Consider the following 21,196-nt stretch of genomic DNA (forward strand, 5'->3'; position numbering starts at 1 on the left):
AAGCAATCTGAAAGCTTTGAAACAACTAAATGTAGAGCTAACATATAACCTAGCATTTATACTCAGGCATACACCCAAGGGAAATGAAAACCTGTGTCCACACAGAAACTTGTACATGATGTTCAAAGCAGTATTATTCACAGGGGACAGTTGTGCACCTCCCTCTGAGCCTTCTCCCAGCTCTAAGAGCTGAAAGCACGCAGTGGAGGAGGTGGCAGTAGTCTCAAGGCATCTCACCCAGTCTGGAAACACCTTATAAGCCAGAAGAGCAGTGACTGGGGCTCTAGTACTGTCAGTGGCAGGGCTTCCCAGGTGGCTAGCGGTAAAGAACCCACCCGCCAATGCAGGAGATGTTAAGATGCAGGTTCAGTCCCTGGGTTGGGAAGATCCCCTGGAGGAGGGCATGGCAACCCGCTCCAGTATTCTTCACTGGAGAGTCCCATGGACAGAGGAGCCCGGTGGGCTATATAGTCCATAGGGCTACACAGTCAGACACGACTGAAGGGACTTAGCACACACGCACTGGTGGTGGCAAAGCACTAAATGTAGAGCCTCCATCCCGTCAATGAGGTGTGGGAAGAGTAAGAGCATCCCCATATCTTGACCACACTTTGAAGGCATATTCAGCTTTCAATTACTGCAAATGAATGATCTATTTTGTACACCATATACAGCAAGGTAGAGGGTAAAAGAGCTTCTCATTCCCCAAAACAAACATTGACCAAACTTCTACTGTGTGTAAGAAATTATAGACAACGTATTGCATTGCTTAGGCTTGCTATTCTCCCCAGGTGGCACACAGAGAGAACCAATTTACTTCAAGTAAGTCAAGGAAATTAATCTGTTATTTAAGAAGCAATGAAATGTATCCCAAGTCCCAGACAGATATGTAGTTTCCAAACATATGCTCCTGACTGCTTTGGGGTCAGGGAATTGCTTAAATTATGAATACCTTTAACTATTATTAACTAGTACACCATTATGACATGTTAAAGGAATTATTTTTAGAAACTGGTAAAAGAAAGCAGTAGGAGTGAACACTTCCCTTCTGCCCTACTAACCTGCATGACATTGCCTACGACGACACTGTCGACAGTTTCAGGTGAGACTCTGCCAGCAGACAAGGCAGCCCTGGCAGCAAACTCAGCCATGTCAGTAGGTGTGAAGTCTTTCAGAAGACCTCCATAAGCTCCAAAGGGGGTCCGCTTAGCAGCAACGATGAACACACCTATTGCAAGGAGAATTTATAAGCAATTGCAGATTCGTCAGCAGCATCCCTAACATGCTTTAAATAATTCTCTGTGCACTTTACTATAAAGCACAATTTTCAATTAAATGACTGAAAATCTCCGTCGCTTAATACATAGCATGGGTCTCACACACACACAAGCAGTCCTAAGGGTTATCATTTTGATCAATACCTGCATGCGGCACCAAGAACTGCTTGGCAGGCTACGATGCAAATGCAAATCCATGTTGGCTGGACATTTTTATAAACTGATTATTTGCTGATGATTTGTTGAAAATGGAAATGCTTCTATTTGCTGAAATATATTGCTTAGTCACAGAATCAAAGAATCTCCCAACTAAAGGTGCCTGAAGGCCAAGCACTCACACCATGCACGCCCTCCAGACTATTTCTGATGAAAGGTCCTCTCTAACTTATGCTAAAGGCATGCTCTATTGTGTGAAGCAGTGTTACCATGAACGGGCAATAGAAACTAACGATTTTTTTCTCATACTGAACTGGCTTGGCTTACCAAATCTTCCATCCACCAATCCCAGTTCTATCCAAATGCATCCCAAACTCAATTTATATAGCTTCTAGAACATATGCTGCTTTGAATTTGTATTATATATGTCACTGCTTCTAGAGTCAGAGGATGACTCAGATTACAAACTTCAAATAACTGGAACTATTATCTGTTACTCTTAGAATAAAACAGGCAAAATAGATATGCTGTTATCATGGGTAGCCCCTCCAGTACCTGATGTCAGCTAACATGTAAAATTCCCCAGACCTAAATTCTCTTTTCTGAAGTACGTAAAAAGTATCCTTTCAATAATTCTTTAATTCTGGCTGTTTTCTTCTAAAGATACTCTCGTTCACTAATATCCCTATTTTAATGTGTGTCAGAGTATAACAAAGTTTCCTACATTTGACCTAACCACAAAGGATACAGAGGGATTATCTATACATCTATTAATACAAAGACTACAAATCTGCAGTATCACTATTGGTTCAATTGGTGTCCCTGTATAGACAGATACAAACTGCCCCTTCTCAAGGCACTCTAGTGCCACCAAAGGAAAAAAAGTCATGTTTAACAAATCTACAGGGACTAGGATGTGAGTGGCACCCACTAGAGTAGCAAAATGCAAAAATGCAAAGCCTGCGTACTGGGGAACAACATCAGTTAACAGCTGCTTCATCACATTAACATTTATTAGGCACTAGACATCTCGTCACTTGTCATATAATATCTAATCTTCCCAAACAACTCTGCAAGGTAAATATTATAGTCAACATATCGGGGTACTTACTGTATGACAGACTTCAGGCTTTATGCTTTACATAGGCTAAATTCTCTCAAAGACAATCTGAGCACACATTTTCACATCTTGCCAAGAAACTATGAGACTTTTTAACAATGGGTTTGTGCCCAGATACACAATTCTCCTTTATGTTAGGGATCTCTTTTGATAGAACAAACTAAACCTATCCTAAAAAAAATTCCAGCTTTTTCTTTGGTTTCTACTTTGAGAAATTTACAGTCTAAAAGAATGTTAGGAGCAACATACATAACTACAATTTAGAACAGATCTGATTGGTTCTTTAAAGATAAAGTATTCAGATATTTACAAAAGGCCATAAATATTAGTTTAAAGTGAAAGTGTCACTCAGTCATGTCCAACTCTTTGCGATCCCATGGACTGCAGCCCATCAGGCTCCTCTGTCCATGGAACTCTCTAGGCAAGAGTGTTTGCAATTTCTTTCTCCACGGGATCTTCCCGACCCAGGGATTGAACCCGTCTCTCACATTGAAGGCAGACTCTTTACCGACTGAGCCACCAGGGAAGCAAAATATTAGCTTAGTGCATTACAAATGTTTTCCTCTCATAGATGGGTTATTCTGTGGCACTGCACCTTCCCGTCTGCGTGCTCAGTTACTAAGTCATGTCCAACTCTTTGTGATCCCATAGACTGTAGCCAGCCAGGTTCCTCTCTCCATGGGGATTTCAGGTAAGAATACTGGAGTGGGATGCCATTTCCTCTTCCAGAGGCTGTTACAGACTTAGGGATCAAACCCTTGTTTCCTGCATTGGCAGGCGAGTTCTGTAGCACTGAGCCACCAGGGAAGCCCATGCCTTCCCATAAATGTCCTCTGATCCTCGATTGACAGTCTCAGCCTTTTTTCATATCAGTGTTTACTTTATTTCATTTTTCTTTCCCCTTTGCTTGCTTTCTTCCTAATTTTGGTACAGTCCTATCTCTGGTCATTGCCTAGTATGCTCCTATTTGGTCAACTCCAGTAGACACTGACGACAGAGAAGAATGGCTTCCTCAAGTGCCCAGAAAATGAACAAAAATAGGCAAGTGAAGCGTAGATATGGAAAAAGGGAATAGCACATGGTGAATGTTAAGTTGCTTATAGTTGTTAACTTGAAGGCCAGCATTCTACACTGAATAGAATGGCTAGAATTAAAAAACTCAGTCTGGCTGGCTTGAAGAATAAGAAAACTGAGTTTGCAGCAATCACAGCTACAGAGAACTGAGGGGGGTTTGTGAAAGTAAAGGACCACAGTGGGGAGCCCAAATATCCAGCTGAATCCTTAATCATGTACCTGTGGGGCCAACTACATGCACCGCCGCAAAGGCGAAATGAATTGAAGTTAGCTTTGAGCTGCTGCCCTCTACAGGGCAGAGTTTGCAGTTTGAAGTGAAGTGAAAGTCACTCATTGTGTCTGATTTCTTGTGACCCCAGGGACTATACAGTCCATGCCAGAATTCTCCAGGCCAGAATACTGGAGTGGGTAGCCTTTCGCTTCTCCAGGAGATCTTCCCAACTCAGGGTTCTAACCCAGGTCTCCGGCATTGCAGGTGGATTCTTTACCAGCTGAGTTACAAGGGAAGCCCAAGAATACTGGAGTGGGTAGCCTATCTCTTCTCCAGTGGATCTTCCTGACCCAGGAATCAAACCAGGGTCTTCTGCATTGCAGGCAGATTCTTTACCAACTGAGCTATGAGGAAAGCAGTTTGAGTTCAGCCAAATTAAATGTCTACAAAAATAAATAGTTAACAATAAATAAGTCAATACTTTTTGGAAAGTAGCAGAATTCAGTCTCTACCACGGTTCATCTGCACTGTCCACCACACAATCCAAAATTAATCCACATAGGAACAGGAAGATACAAACATATCTCCGAGGTATTACAGGTTTGGTTCCACACTACTGCAATAAAGCAAGTCACATGAACTTTTTGGTTTTCCAATGCATATAAAAGTTATATTTGTACTGCAGCCTATTAAGTGTGCAACAACATTATGTCTAAAAAATTTACATACTAACCATCATCTGAGCCTTCAGTAAGTTGTAATCTTTTTGCTGATGGAGGGTTTGAAACATTGTGAGAATCAAAATGTAATACATTTTGGGAGAAAATGTTGTAGGAAAAATGGCACAAATAACTTGCTTGACTGCAGGACTGCCACAAACCTTCGACTTGTAAAAAACAAACAAAAAAATCTGCAGTATCTGCAATTCACAAGCAAATGAGGTATGCCTGTGCAACTCATCCTGAAGATAAAAGACAATTAACAGAGATGGACCGCAACATGACCCAGATGTTAGAATTTGCAGATAAGGATTTTAAAGCAGTAGTCTCTCATAACTATGTTCCAAAATATATAGAAAAATATGTTCATAATAAGGGCTCAGACAGCTCCACAAAGAAAAAGAAGATTAAAGGAAAAAACCAAAGTGAAAATTCTAAAACGGAAAAATACCTGAAATAAAACGTGTACTGAATGGGTGTAGTAGCAGAATGGAAGTGAACGGAGTAAGAGTCAGTGACTCTGAAATAGATAAACAGATATTATGTAATCTGAAGAACAGGGGGAAGAATATTGGGAAAAACAAAATAAAAACCAAAAACATGGGTAGAACCTCAAAGTCTACTGCAATTGACCTCAAAGTCAAAGGCAAGTCAATGGAAAAACCATAGTCTTTTCAGTAAGTGGTGCTGGAACAACTGAACATTCGCATGCAAACAACAACAAAGCAGACAGACCTTACACCTTTCATAAAGATTAGCTCAAACTGGATAGACTTACATATAAAATGCAAAAACTATAGAACTCCTAGAAGATACCAAAGGAGAAAACCTAGGGGACATTTGGTTTGGCTTGGTGATAACTTTTTTAGATACAACACCAAAAGCACAATCCAAGAAAGAAAAACTTGGACTTTATTAAAATTGAAAACTTCTACTCTTCAAAAGACACAATTAAAAGCACAAAAAGACAAGCCACAGACTGGGAGGGAATACCTGCAAAATACTTATCTGATAAAGGATATCAGATAAGTATTGTATGTGTATCTAAAATTTACAAAGATATGTGTATCTAAAATATACAAAGAACTCTTCAAACTCAATAAGAAATTAATGACCCAGCTAAAAATGCATAAAAATGTGCTAATCAAAGATACTATACAAATGTCAAATAACCATATGAAAAAATGCTTGATATCGTGTTATTAGGCAACTGAAAATTAAAACAACTCTGAGATTCCATCTCCCAACTAAAATCCAAAACACTGCCAACACCAAACATTGGTGATGATAGGGAGCAAAAGAAGTTCACCCGCTGATTCTGGGAATGCAAAATGGTACAGCCACTTTGGAAGAGAGTGTGGCAGTTTCTTCCAACCCTAAAACTAAACATATGCTACTCACATGATCCAGTAATCACACTCCTTTGTATTTACCCCAATGAGTTGAAAACATGTCCACACAAAAACCTGCACACAAATGTCTTCAGTAGGTGAATGGATAAGCTGTGGTACATTCATACAATGGAATATTATTCAGCAATAAAAAGATATGAGGTATCAAGTCATGAAAAGACATGAAAGAAACTTAAACTCATACTGCTGGTGAAACAAGCCAATCTGAAAAGACAACACACTATATGATTCCAACTATATAACACCTCGGAGAAGGTGATGGCACCCCACTCCGGTAACTCTTGCCTGGAAAACCCCATGGATGGAGGAGCCTGGTGGGCTGCAGTCCATGGGGTCGCGAAGAGTCGGACATGACTGTGCGACTTCACTTTCACTTTTCACTTTCATGCACTGGAGAAGGAAATGGCAACCCGCTCCAGTGTTCTTGCCTGGAGAATCCCAAGGACAGGGGAACCTGGTGGGCTGCCGTCTATGGGGTCGCACAGAGTCAGACATGACTGAAGCGACTTAGCAGCAGCAGCAGCATATAACACCTAGAAATGGCAAAATTATGGAGACAGTAAAAAGACCAGCAGCTGTCAGGGGTTGGGGGTTGTAGGGAAGGAGAAATGAACAGGTAGAACACAGGGAAATTTTAGGGCAGAGAACTACTCTTTATGGTACTATAATGGTAGATATATGTCATTATACATCTATCAAAACCTACAGGACTACACAACACAACAAATGAAACTTAATGTAAACTATGACCTTTAGTTAAAAATAATGTACCAGTATTGGTTCATCAACTGTAACAAACATACCACATTAATGAAAGCTGTTAATAATAGGGGATAATGGAGTGGGATGAGTTAAGTGTATGGGAATGCTCTGTACTTTGTGTTCAACTTTTCTATAAAACTAAAAGATAAATGTACAGATTCAAGCTCAGTTAACCCCAAATTGAATACATGCAAAACACATGCACACACTCATCCTGGCACAGCACTGCCAAACTTCTCAAAACTAAAGAGAATGTGAAAATCTCAAAAACCAGAAAAAATGACATTACATACACAGAAATGATTTGAATGAACCCTGGCTTTTCAGAAACAATGAAGGCAAACTTCCTTTGCTTCTCCATAAATTTCCATTCATAGGTTTCTTCCTTGTACTTCATAATCTAAGAAAGCATTTTCATGTGGGAAGTTCTAATGGTAAAATATGAGAAACCTACAAAATAGTGTGTGTGTGTGTGTGTGTGAAAACAAAAACAAAAGCAAGAATTTCCCCTTTCCTTACATCACATCTGTTTCCTTGGTGCTCCCAGACTGTAAAGTTAGCAGGAGTAAGGCTAACACTGAACTAATACAATGATTTTGAATGGGGAAAATGCTATTAAGCATTTTAAAAAATTATTTTAAAAAATCTGGTATGTGTGATTTTTTTTTCCCCATTTCATAAACTGGATACCATGGCAATAATTATTAATATCTGATCTGATGTCAATTTTGTGTGCATGTTAAAAGGTCTAAAGCCTAACAATCATTAACCAGACTAACATCTATGTATTTTAAAAGACTTTGGAAATTCAGGGGCTAAAGATTTCCACTAAAGACAGTGAAAAGACAGATTAATCCAAGGCATAATGAGTCAGAAATGCCAAGAAAGGGCCTGGCAAGGTGGCAAATGTGACCGTAGAGGAAAAAATAACACTAGAAAATAAAGAGGAATTCTGCCTTCTTTTCTATTACATTGTTAGGAAAATATTTACTCATTTAATCACAACAACTGCTGACAGCAAACAAAGTTAGCAAGGACAACTGCTGCTTCTGTACCCGCTTCAGTTGCAGGATTAATTTGGCAGCCCACCAACATGCTTTGCAAGGCTGTACAAACACTCCCAGCAAAGCTAAGGTAACAGTAAGAGAATTACTATTGGGGGCAACCTTCCAACCAAGTCCTTGGATGGGTGCTAGTAAAAAACCTGGGTACTGGTTCTACTTGAAGATAGAAATCTGATTAATGACAATCTTTACCAAAGTCAATTTTGTTCCCACTTAAATGTGTCCTTTTCCTTACAAGAATTAGTCAAACTTTCTCTCTTACTCAATAGTCCTGCAAGCACTTAGTATGTTTCTTGAGAGACGAGTCCATCTGTATCCTGGTGGTGATGGTGGTTTTGTCGCTAAGTTGTGTCCAACTCTTACAATCCCATGGACCACAGCCCACCAGACTCCTCGGGCCATGGGATTTCCCAGGCAAGAATACCAGAGTGGGATGCCATCTCCTTCTCCAGGGGATCTTCCTGACCCAGGGATTGAACCCACACCTCCTGCATTGCAGGCGGTGTCTTTACTGCCGAGCCAGCAGGGAAGCCCTCTAACTAACCAATAACAACCAAAACACTAACTACCATTATAGATAAGCCAGTCCACCTTTCTGGACATCAGTGTCCTCAACTGTAAAACAGGGAAACGTATAAAAGTATGATCACTAACTTTAACATCATAGTGAATGGTGTCCCAAAGTGATAAACTTCATACTTCCTCCATGCAGGTGTTGATGCACATTCTTTCCTTACATAGTTTTCATCAAATTTTCAAAGGAGTTTGTATTAAAAGTGGTAAGAATCACTGATAAAACAGTAAACAGAGAAATCAATAAAATCATGATTTCCTTTTAAGGAAGACAGCTCATGACAATGCAGCTGTTAAATAATTTGGGTCTCCTGTATACGCCATCAAAAAATAAAAATAAGCATGCTACTGTATGAAATTCAGTTGGAAAGAGCACTAACAAATCTTTTTGCCTCAGAATATCTATTTTCCACTGGAACTGTTCACATGTCATTTTGGCTTGTCAGAGCTTCAGATCCCCCTAACCAACTGTCTACCTGGTATCTGCACTTGAGCACCTCAATATTCTCTTCCAAGTCTATCCCTTCTCCCATTTTCCTCACTCCCTAATAAGTATCATGAACTCAGTTCTTCAAACCTGAAGTCATTCTTGGCATTTCCTTCTCACAGACCTGCCACTCCAACCGATCACCAAGTTGTGTCAAATCCACCTCCAAATCTATCTCAAACCATCCCTCCCCCCTTTCCCCAATCCCACTGCCCCCACTCGAAGCAAAACCATCATTTGATGTTGCCTAGATCTCTGCCATAAGACTCTTAAGTGGTCTTAAACTCTCCTTGCTACACAGGCAGATTCACAGTCCTGAGGAAATGGGGACAGACTGGAAACTAGACCGCATTATTCTTCTAGGTAGCAGGCTGCTTTCTTTAGAATCCAGAATCAAACCAGCACAGAATCAAACCTTTACAGAGCCCTTGGGGCCCTGGACCACCAGAACCTCGCTTCTTAGATCCTACCAAGTGTTTTCTTTCCCAAGGCCTTGATATATGAGTCTCATCTGAAGGTTCTTTAAAGGACACATAAAGACAAGTTGTCATAGTCTTGAAAATTCCACTGACTGCGACCATTTGCTATGAAAAGGGAATTTACATACTAAAAAAAAAAAAGTAACGGCAGAATTTACGTACTCCGGGACGGCACTTTTCAGGAGTCAGAAAGAAGAGAAGGGAACGGGCTTAAGCAGGTTCTCCAACAGAACGCCATCAAGCATTGGGGCTCGGGAGGCGGGGCGGGTGCAGGTTATTCGGGCAGAGGTTCCTCAACGACGCCAAGAGAATCTTCATTCCTTCCAAGCCTTGCCCACCCTGTGATCAGGTCCGAGGGCCGCCAGCTCGTCTGAAAGGCACCCCTCCGCCCGAGGTCGCCTCGCGCTTAGGGGGCCCCGCCCTGGTCTTGCCAACAGCTGACCTCGAACTAGGAGGGTCACTACCGCGCGGAGAAGGGAAAGGACCTTCGAGGTCAGGAGCAAGCAAAACCGTGGTGGGCAATGCCTTTCGCCTCGCACGTATGGTTTCTCCTAAACTCAAACAATGCTTCCGGATTGGTTTTTTTTTTTTTTTAAATCAAGTCCGCTTTTACAACCAAAGAGACCCCGACTCCCCGCCGACACCCGACGTCCTTCCCCTGCCCCCCGAAGGGGCGCGAGAGGCGGGGCCGCGGCGCTCACCTCGGAGCAGGGCCATGGCGGCGGGCAGGCGAGCGGCAGCGTTCGGGTCCTCGGCAGCGACGCCGCGGTCCCGCCCGCCACGCCCGACTTTAAGTGCTCGGGGCGGTGCCAGCGAGGCTACGCCCCTGCCCTTTCCCCTACTTTGGAGGGCCTGTCCGAGCGCTCCCTTCTGGGCCCCGCGTCGCCCCTCTGGGGCCACACCGGGTGGGAACCAATGGTGCCAAAAACCTTGAAAGGAGACAGGCTTCCCCACTGGAAAACGTTCCTCGTGAGCGGATTCTTTCCCCCATCTCACTGTTTTTAGAGATTCCCTCTGTTTTGACTCTCCCCTGCCCAACCTAGCCTTTGGAGCCCCTCCCCGCGCCAAGGTAATTAGCGGTTCCCCTCCTCCGCACTCCCGGATTCTCTTCAACGTGTGACTCGGGGGCCAAAAGTGTGACTGGGCTGCCAAAAGGGCGGAAAGGGTTTGAGGAAGGTCTGGGGCGGCCGAGCCCGGCCGGAAGTCGGGTGGACACGGAAGACGGAGTGGGAGGGGATTGGCTGAGCCGCGCTGGCAGGCGGGTTGGGCGGCTGCGCAGAGCAGCCCAGGGGAGGCCGAGGCGGCTGGACCCGCCCGGGAGGCCCGGGCGCGAGAAGCGGGGCAGGGAGGTTAGCAGCTGTGGGGTGTAGCGAGTGGCGTAGGGGACAGGGTCGCCCCCGGGTCCACGATGCAGCCCCCGGATGAGGCCGCAGTATTTTCCTTATATGATCGGGCCCCATGGCTGACGGCGCCGCTGGCCCGGAGCCTGAGAGGATTATGAAAACATGTCAGGCGAAATGGGGCCAGGGACCCGGGGGCTGGGAGGTTAGGGGGAGGCAGTTAGGCTAAGATTTGGGTAACGTTAGGGTGGTCCCTGCAAGCCCTGGTCGATGATGACGTGACCACTGCGCAATCTGAGTTCTGGGAACTAGGTGATGGAGCGTGTTCTGAGAACGGACTGAGACCGGGCGAGCAGGGGGCGACGCGGGCGGCAGACCCCCAGCGCCAGGGCTCGGGGGCGGGCCACGCTGCCTCGGGCTTAGTTCGGTGGTTGGGAAGCTGTGGTGGGAGGCTCTGAGGTGTTCTGTGAGCTGTCTGGGAACCCCCACCCCAAATCCTGGTGTTCAAACGCGTTCGTGGTCCTCTCATTTTTGTTTTGTTTTGTTTTGTTTTTTGTTTTTTTAACCCAACGTTTTTATTAAGAAAACTTCGAAACTTACAGGAAAGTGCAGAGACTTCTACGTGAACTACCCGTATTTTCATCACCCGTATTCTACAAGTATTAACACTTTGCCATGTTTGCTGTATCACGTCTTTCCTTTTTTTTTTTTTTTTTCTTTGTCAGCCTTAGTACACTTCAGGAGTACTTTGGCTCACGTTAAAGGTGAGTATATGTTTACACTCCTTTTATGGCAGAATTACCATATGGTCAAACGTATGAATCTTCAAGTTGGATGAGTTTCACAAGTGCTTATACTGTTGTAATCCAAACTACTCTCAGCTTTCAAAATGTAATTAGAATATGTCCAGCATTACAGAAAATCCCTTCATTTCTCTTTTGTGCTCCCTTTGTTCCCCTTTCTTCACCATCTGTTCTTTGACCCTCTGGTTTATTCTTTTTTTCTGTTGCTTTGATTTAAACAAATCCAGGAAATTGACAATTGTTAATTCAATATGCAGATTCCAAGGCTGCTAACTTTAAATTCGCTTTAAAAACTTTAGATAATATGTATATTGGTTTTTCACAGCAGGTGTATATAGTCAGTGGAATTTGGACTTCGAATAGATCAAAGCCTCTCACATACCTGATGATATTTTTTTCATCTCCATATTCTGGATGATGAATGATAGTAAAATAAAAGCTCCCATCTTTGGAATTCAGTTCAGTTCAATTCAGTTCAGTCGCTCAGTTGTGTCTGACTCTTTGCGACCCCATGAACTGAAGCACGCCAGGCCTCCCTGTCCATCACCAACTCCCAGACTCACGTCCATCCAGTTGGTGATGCCATCCAGCCATCTCATCCTCTGTTGTCCCCTTCTCCTCCTGCTCCCAATCTCTCCCAGCATCAGAGTCTTTTCCAATGAGTCAACTCTTCGCATGAGGTGGCCAAAGTACTGGAGTTTCAGCTTTCGCATCATTCCTTCCAAAGAAATTCCAGGGCTGATCTCCTTCAGAATGGACTGGTTGGATCTCCTTGCAGTCCAAGGGACCCTCAAGAGTCTTCTCCAACACCACACTTCAAAAGCATCAATTCTTCAGTGCTCAGCTTTCTTCACAGTCCAACTTTCACATCCATACATGACCACTGGAAAAACCATAGCCTTGACTAGACGGACCTTTGTTGGCAAAGTAATGTCCGTGCTTTTGAATATGCTATCTAGGTTGGTCATAACTTTCCTTCCAAGGAGTAAGTGTCTTTTAATTTCATGGCTGCAGTCACCATCTGCAGTGATTTTGGAGCCCAAAAAATATAAAATCTGTACACTGTTTCCACTGTTTCCCCATCTATTTGCCATGCAGTGATGGGACCAGATGCCATGATCTTCGTTTTCTGAATGTTGAGCTTTAAGCCAACTTTTTCACTCTCCACTTTCACTTTCATCAAGAGGCTTTTTAGTTCCTCTTCACTTTCTGCCATAAGGGTGGTGTCATCTGCATATCCGAGGTTATTGATGTTTCTCCCGGCAATCTTGATTGTGCTTCTTCCAGTCCAGCGTTTCTCATGATGTACTCTGCATATAAGTTAAATAAGCAGGGTGACAATATACAGCCTTGACGTACTCCTTTTCCTATTTGGAACCAGTCTGTTGTTCCATGTCCAGTGCTAACTGTTGCTTCCTGAGCTGCATATGGGTTTCTCAAGATTACTGTTATGTAAAACAGAATAACATACAATTCATACAACATCAGACAAACCCAAATTAAGGGACATTTTGCAACCCCATAAAATAGGTAGGAGTTACTCCTTATTTTATAAATGAGGAAGCTTAGACCCAGAGAAACCAAGTAATTTGCCAAAGCCTCAAATCTAGAAAATTGCTGAATTTGAAGTTTGAACTCTTGATTCTCAGAAGCCCAAGCCTGTGTTCTTTGTCCAGGGCTTATGGCATTTGGAACATAGAAGTGGGGGGTAGGAAAAGAGTTAGCTAAGGCATATGTTATAGAAAACAGGAAAGGAGGTGAATGCTAAATTAATCTTCCTTGGTGGAAGAAATAAAGTAGTTGAAACCTTGGTAAAGGTAACATATTTGTATTTGGTGACTTGAGTTAGAAGATTTATTTGCTTTTTTTGGCAGAGAAAGGTGGGTGGAGAAGTGAGGCAATGGGTCATAACTAGATGCTCGCCTTTATCAACTATGGCGCCTACAGAAAGTGATTCAAAGGACCATTTTCTTAATTCTTCCAAGGATAGTACAGAGCTGATACCATTCTAGATGCATATATATAATGAATACCTTAAAGCATTAGAACTTATGTTTGCCAGCTAGTTACTCATAATAAAATAGAAATCAAATGGAATTCATTAGGTGAGCCAAAACCAACATGCTTATCATAAGTTGGCACTCTGAACTTCAGCCAGTCAAATATGTTTTGTAATACAAAAAAAAAAAAAAAAATCAGAAAACATGTGCAGTTAATTGTGTTAAGTGTGAGATACAACAGTGGAGGAAATAAACAGATCTTGAAAAGTTATGTGTTTTTCCATTAAAACTTTCTACTAGTCCAAATGCAAAATAAATTCTTGTTCTCTAGAACTATTGATAAAGGTATTAGTGTTCTTCAATAAGAGAAAAAGGCAGGTTCTATTCAGTCTGGCGCTCTTATATTTATTGAGAAAAGTTAAAATGCCATCATGAGTATCACACTTTCCCACTTAATATCTTAAAGATTGCTTGCAGCAAGTCTTTCCAAATAGAAATTTCTAAGTTTTCTGTAATTAAACATGTCATGAAAATGGGTGTACTTGAAAACCATTGAGTACAAAGGTTTACATATATAAAAACATGAAAATCTATGTAAAGATATTTACACAATCTTAGAGTATCATGTGGAGAAGGCAATGGCACCCTACTCCAGTACTCTTGCTTGGTAAATCCCATGGATGGAGGAGCCTGGTGGGCTGCAGGCCATGGGGTCGAGAAGAGTCAGACATGACTGAGCAACTTCACTTTTCACTTTCATGCATTGGAGAAGGAAATGGCAACCCACTCTAGTGTTCTTGCCTGGAGAATCCCAGGGACAGGGGAGCCTGGTAGCCTGCCATCTATAGGGTCGCACAGAGTTGGACACGACTGAAGCGACTTAGCAGTAGCAGCAGCAGCAGCAGAGTATCATGAAGAGGAAAAGTTATCCATACACTAGAGAAATCTTGTGGGTATTACCTTGACCAAATGACGAAGCTTAATGTTGCCATTAATGGGACAAACTGACATCATGTACTGAGATGCACTGAGAAGGACACAAACTCACGTAGGATTTCTCCAAAAAAACGTCTGACAAATCTGATCGTAAGGAAACGATCATACAAATCCAATTGAGGGACATTTTGCTAAATAACTGACTTGAACTCTTAAAATGTCAGTGTTGTGAAAAACAAAAAAGGCCAGGAATGGTACTAGATGAACAGGAGTTGAGATGTGACAATTAAGTGTAATGTGGGGTCTTTTTGGAAACCGGATTCAAAACAACGCTAAAGAACAGAATTGGGACAGTTGGGGAGGAATGGTCTGTGAATTTCATGAGGTGGTATTGACTTTACTTTTCCTGATTATGTTAATTATACTGTAGATAGGGCAGAGATTGTCCTTTGTTCTAAGGAGATGCACACCGAAATATTAAAGGTGAAGAGTCATGGTGCCAAAACTAATTACCAATTGACTGGAGGAAAAAAAAAAAAAACCTGCATACAGATACACTGGCGAAGACAGCAAACACGGTGAAATGTTACTAATTAGGGAACATAAAGGTAGACTACATGGTTGTTCATTGTTCTATTTTTACAATTCTTCTATAGCTGTTTAACTTTCAAAATAAAAATTGAGAGGAAAAGTATCTTTCAAGGAAGCTGAAAAATTACCTGAAATTCCATTTAGTTCTTTTCATTTTTAACCATATCTATATATCTATATAGAAGTGAAGTCACTCAGTCGTGTCTGACTCTTTGCAACCCCATGGACTGTAGCCTACCAGGCTCCTCTGTCCATGGGATTTTCCAGGCAATAGCCCTGGAGTGGATTGCCATTTCCTTCTCCAGGGGATCTTCCCAACCCAGGGATCAAACCCGGGTCTCCCACATTGTAGACAGACGCCTTACTGTCTGAGCCACTGGGCCATATAGTACAATACTAAATATCTATATCAAAATTAGGTATTTTATAATTTTAAAAATCTAGATATGTGATGTAAAGTTACTGTTGTAAGACATTTAGCTTTATATTTTTAGAAATAGCCTATTATCATGTCTTTCTGTAATTATTTTTTTGTAAAGAAAAAGAGTAGCATTAGTGTAAAACTGGAAATCAGTGAATCAATTATAAATCTTGAATTTGCATGTTAAGATTTCATTAGGATTTCAGAAATAACTGGCCTCAGCTCTGTCTTCTACATTATGTGGATAATTTTGCTGTACTTAAACTTCCTGCTGCTGCTGCTGCTAAGTCGTTTCAGTCGTGTCCAACTGTGCGACCCCATGGACTGCAGCCTACCAGGTTCCTCCGTCCATGGGATTTTCCTATAATACCCCAAATTGATGGTAGTTTTGAACAGCACTGCTTTTAGAAGTTTCATTAGCAGAGACTGGGAAAGCTGGTACAGTTGGTAGGAGCTGGGACTGTGTTAACAGATGAGTACAGTGACCCCTCAGTATCTTAGGGGATTGGTTCTAGACCGACACCTAAATCAAGTCCTTTACATAAAGTAGTATTTGCATATATGCGTATAACCTATGCACATTCTCCCATATACATACATTAAGAAGTCTCTGTATTAGCTATAGTACCTAATACAAAGTAAATTCTATGTAAATAGTTGCTGGTGCATGAAAAATTCAAGTCTTACTTTGTGGAACTTTCTGGCAAAAAAATTTTTAGATTGAGGTTGAATGAGTCCATGGATTCAGAACTGAAGGGTATGGAGGGCCTTGAATTTGAATGAATGAGACAGCTGCGTTTACTAATCTTGAGAAGCTGGGAAGGTCATGTATGTGCTCATTGTTAGTCTAACTGCTTTTGGTGATAACTTCAAATTTTGTTAAGAGACAGCTATGGGGAGGAGAGGGTGAACTGTATGGAGAGAGTAACATGGAAACTTACATTACCATATGTAAAATAGATAGCCAATGGGAATTTGCTGTATGTCTCAGGGGGCCCAAACAGGGGCTCTGTCTTATCAACCTAGAGGGGTGGGATGGGGAGGGAGATGGGAGGGAGGCTGTAGAGGGAGGGGACATATGTATACCTATGGCTGATTCATGTTGAGGTTTGACAGAAAACAACAAAATTCTGTAAAGCAATTATCCTTCAATTAAAAAATAAATTTTTTAAAAAAGAGGCAGTTATAACCTTGGATGTGGTTTTGTCCTTATAACAGATACCTACCCTACTGAAAGTTTAAGTTGCTAAACAAGTACATCAGAAATAAATATAGACAGAGAATAATACAGACACTGATTTGCCGAATTTAAGTTTACCCCAGGTCTAGATGTGTTCCAGATAGCTTAAGATACTATCACAAACTTAAGTGAAGGATATATATCCAGCTGGCCCTTGAACAGCATGTGTTTGAACTGCACGGGTTGATTTGCAGATTTGTTTCAATAGTAAATACTACTGTACTACACGAGCAGAGATTGGTTGGAACCTCGGATATGGAGGAACTCAGTATGTGTAGAGCTGTCTATGAATTACATTCAGAGGATGTAATTTGACTGCATGGAGGGTGGGCTCTCCTACCCCTTACTCAAGGGTCAAGTGTATTTGTCTTTGTTCCTCTACCTGTTTGAAAGTTACTTGCAGTTTCTGTAGCCTTACCAAGCCTTAGAAGTTCATTTGGTAATACAGATATACTTCATTATACTCTCTTCACTTTATTGTTTTTTTTTTGTTGTTGTTGTTTCATTTTCTTTTTTAAATTGAGTTTGTGGCAACTCTGCTTGGAGCAAGTCTGCTGGTGCCATTTTTTCCAACAGCATTTGCTCACTTTTTGTCTCTGCATCACATTTTAGTAATTCTTGTAATATTTCAAGCTTTTTCAAGATTATCATGTTATGGTGATCTGTGATCAGTGATCTTTGCACACTTCAGTATAGTGGAAAAATAACTTATATGTACTATGAAACCAAAAAATTTGGGTTACTTGTGATATTCATTTTATTGCAATGGTCTTGAACTGAACAACCAACATTTCCCAGGTATACCTGTATAAACTTAGTTAAATCTAGGTTCATAGGTTTAACTGAGCAGGACCCTATGGGGCCTCCCCTGGATAGACCCCACCCACCATGTCCTTCACCTACCACTTGTTGGTAAAAAATAAAAAAACTTTAGCGTCCTTGGCCCTCCCTGAGTTTCAAAGAGCAAATTTAATCACAGAAGTGAGAAAATGCAGAAATATAGGAAAACAGTTAAGAGAAAGTAATAATGGTTTAGCCATAAAAAAGTCAAGGACCTTTAGTTCCTTCTTAAGTGCTGTAAGTAATATTCTGAGCCATATCCTTGAGCTGTTTTGCAGATACTGAAACCCCCACCTGGTGAAAGACGTCAACTGCCTGTTGACCACAAGCAGGAGACCCCAGACTGGTTGGAATCAGAAAGTTGGTGATGTTGACTCCCCACCAACATCAGGTGACGTCAGAAAAATGTTTTGGAGCTAATCAGGCACTCGGCAACCCTGTGCCTCACTCTGTCTTTAAAAACATTTCCCTGAAGTTCAGCCAGAGTCAGGTCTTTTGAACATTAGCTGCCCATACTCCTTCTTGGCCCTGTGTTACACAGCCCTTTCCTTCACCACCACCTGGTGTTGGCAGGTTGGTTTTACTGTGTGCAGGCCAGCAGACCCAAGTTTGGTTCCCCCAAAACCGTAGTGAGATTGTTTTTAATCTGTAGACCAACTTGGGGACAATTGACATTTCTGTAGTATGGAGTTTTCTTACCTGAAATCTTTTCCAGTATTTTAATGTCATTGTTAATGTTTTTCACTTCTGTAAGTTACTCCATACAGATCTTATATTGTACCCACTGATTTGTAATGACATCTTTGCCATATACAAAGCTATACATATGAGTCTATCTCTGAGCTCTCTGTTTTATTCCATTGATCCACTGCACCCAAACTGCCTTGTTTAAACTAACTCAGTCTTATTTTATAGGGAGTTTCCTTCTACCTGCAACTTGCAGGCTGCAGCTTGCCAACCTCTGGTTTCAATGATCACGATGCATGTTTGAAATATAGACCCCTGAATAAAATTTCTTAAGAAAGCATTAAAAATAAACTTTTCAGCCAATGTGCAATTAGTTTTAAATTTCATTTAAATTTGTCATACCACCTTATTCAATAGTATTTATTTCCACAGATTTTTATCCACAGCTGAATATTACAGTGACTAATACAAGCAATTTTTATAAACAAAGGTGTAGTTTACAGATTTGTTCAAAATGGAAAAATATTTTTATTAGTCATATTTCTTCTCCACTGTTAGATTCACCTCTCAATATGATGTGAACGCCTCAGTAAAACAGTCCTTTAAGCATCAGTTGGTGACAAAATGTTATATTCAAATCTGGATTATTCTGACACTATATCACTTTAGAAAGCAGTTTAAACTCATTTTTGATTGACCCTCTTTATTATAATTGGAAATTTTGGGGGGAAAAACAATCTTTAGTATCTAATGACCTATATAATAAGAAAAAAAGGCCTACGTTTTATTGGCATTGGCATCAACCTCTAATTTTCTATACGCTAATTCTCTATGGCACCAGTGTGTACAAAGAGTGAATTATGGCTGTTTGGCTCGTGCAGCAAATGAGAAACTGCGAGAAACATTCTATGAGGAAAAACTAGTGTCCTGCCCCATGCTGTCACACTTTAGTAACTGTTTAGTCATTTGGCATCACACAAGTGTTTCAGCTTACGAATCCCTTGCTTCCTTAGAATTAGGTCAAATGTATGAAAGCAATTAAACTTACTATATGTTAAAGAAGTGGATTTTAATTTATTGGTTACTGTTTTCGTAATGGGTTAAATGAGGCTGTTAAGTATTTGATGAATTGATAGTAACGGTGTTAATTTTTTCTAAGTTTTCCAAGTTTTTAGTTTTGTCTCTTTTGTTTTTACAAAAACTTTAAAATGTAGCATCGGAAAATCAAAGAAAAAACTCTTGTTGACATGCTTCATAAAAAGGAGGATAAACCCTATTTTCCTTTGGGTCTGACCTGGTTGCTGGGTACCGTTAAGTCTAACAGTGGCTGTGACGGCTCGTGGAGAATACATGTGGGTGATATGTTTGTCAGCTTCAGCAACAATTATTAATATGCACACAACACACATTACTCTTAGGAAACTGATAGATCCAGTTAATACTTAAAACATGAATTGTTTGATATATAAATATTTGATTCTTAAGTAATCTTTAAAATGCTTTTCATGTTTCAAAAGACAGAACAAAAACACCACCAGAAAGTTATGTTGAACATGAAATTCTTTCCACAGCAACACTTATTTCAGACAGTTGATGTCAGTTATCTTAGTAACTGCTGAAGGCACGTAGTGAGAAAAGTGTCAACTAAATTTTAAATACTAAAATACAAAGACAGATCTGGCATAGAATTCAAACCTTTATGTTGGATTATTTAAATTAAAAGTCATTGATTTCAAGAAGTTGGAAAATGTGTTGAACTGACTTAAGAAAAATGCTAACTAAAGATGATGCTTCTTCCAGTCTGTTATGTTAAATAGGGCAGACCTGAACATTAAGTAAGCAATTAATGTATTCTTTTACTGTGTCTGTAAAAATACTGCTTTTTTTTTTTCCTAGTTGCTCAGTTGTGTCTGACTCTTTGTGACCTTATGGACTGTAGCTCGCCAGGTTCCTCTGTCCATGGGATTTTTCGGGCAAGAATACTGGAGTGGGTTGCTGTTTCCTCCTCCAGGGGATCTTCCCAACCCACGGATCAAACCCACATCTCCTGTGTCTCCTGCACTGCAGGCAGATTCTTCACCTACTGAGTCATTAAATATATACAAACTGCAGCTCCAGTGAAATATCTTTACCTTTGGAAGAGAACTCAATCTACCGTTTCTTAGGCTTAGTAGGGAAGTGGTCATAAGTTCCCCCACCCCATTTATTCTACTGGCCAAGGTTTTATTCCGTGGGTGCTTGGCGCCCAATGACTAGCCACTGATAGGTCTGTCATATCACTGGCAGTGGCAGCAAAGGTAGTGACCCAGAGGGATGGAGAGATGCGAGCATAAGCACTTAAGGGCTTCCCTGGCGGCTCACATGGTAAAGAATCTGCCTGCCCTGCAGGAAAGAAAGAAAGGGAAAGTCACTCAGTCCTGTCCAACTCTTTGCGACCCCATGGACTGTAGCCTGCTAGGCTCCTCTCTCCATGGAATTCTCCAGGCCATAATACTGGGGTGGTTAGCTGTTCCCTTCTCCAGGATATCAAGCCCAGGTCTTCCTCATTGCAGGCGGATTCTTTACCATCTGAGCCACCAGGGAAGCCCAAGGATACTGGAGTGGGTAGCCTATCCCTTTCTCCAGGGGATCTTCCTGACCCAGGAATCAAACCAGGGTCTCCTGCATTGCTGCAGATTCTTTACCAGCTGAGCTAAGACCTGGCTTTGGTCCCTGGGTCAGGAAGATCCCCTGGAGAAGGGAATGGCTACCCACTCCAATATTCTTGCCTGGAGAATTCCATGGACAGAGGAACCTAGAGGGCTATATAGTCCATGGGGTCACAAAGAGTCAGACGTGACTGAGCAACTAATACAACACATTCAAGGACAGGGAAGCTGTTGCTTTTAAGGAATCACTGCTTTTCAAATGCCTTACCACTCTAATGAGGCATTTCATTTTCTCTAGAAGGTTAAGAATAGGCCCTACATGAAACTAAGTTTTAAGCTAAAATGCAGTAAAAAGC

The 21,196-nt window shown here is 41.4% G+C and overlaps 1 protein-coding gene and 2 non-coding genes across 5 annotated transcripts in view; 2 read left to right on the top strand and 1 right to left on the bottom strand.

Moving 5' to 3' along the window:
• Window positions 1-10,188, bottom strand: part of ACAA2 (acetyl-CoA acyltransferase 2) — a 34,916-nt gene extending 24,728 nt beyond the window's left edge. For 2 of the 3 annotated variants that reach the window (XM_070362054.1, XM_070362052.1), the window contains exons 1-2: window positions 10,036-10,188; window positions 1,062-1,228 (exon numbers count right to left, since the gene is read on the bottom strand). In XM_070362054.1, coding sequence (XP_070218155.1) covers window positions 1,062-1,228; window positions 10,036-10,051 — 183 coding nt within the window. In that variant the 5' untranslated portion in view covers window positions 10,052-10,188. Of the gene's footprint in view, window positions 1-1,061; window positions 1,229-9,496; window positions 9,918-10,035 lie in introns of those variants that run through there. The other variant, XM_070362053.1, reaches the window with a different exon arrangement.
• A 540-nt stretch (window positions 10,189-10,728) lies between these two features.
• Window positions 10,729-10,871, top strand: LOC138985492 (small Cajal body-specific RNA 17). The gene has a single exon (XR_011462555.1). It is a non-coding gene; the product is annotated as a small Cajal body-specific RNA 17 (non-coding RNA).
• A 67-nt stretch (window positions 10,872-10,938) lies between these two features.
• Window positions 10,939-11,021, top strand: LOC138985491 (small Cajal body-specific RNA 18). Its single transcript, XR_011462554.1, has one exon. It is a non-coding gene; the product is annotated as a small Cajal body-specific RNA 18 (non-coding RNA).
• Window positions 11,022-21,196: the final 10,175 nt, after the last annotated feature.

The sequence above is a fragment of the Bos mutus genome, chromosome 24 (genome assembly GCF_027580195.1).
Source record: "Bos mutus isolate GX-2022 chromosome 24, NWIPB_WYAK_1.1, whole genome shotgun sequence".
NCBI classification, from domain to species: domain Eukaryota; kingdom Metazoa; phylum Chordata; class Mammalia; order Artiodactyla; family Bovidae; genus Bos; species Bos mutus.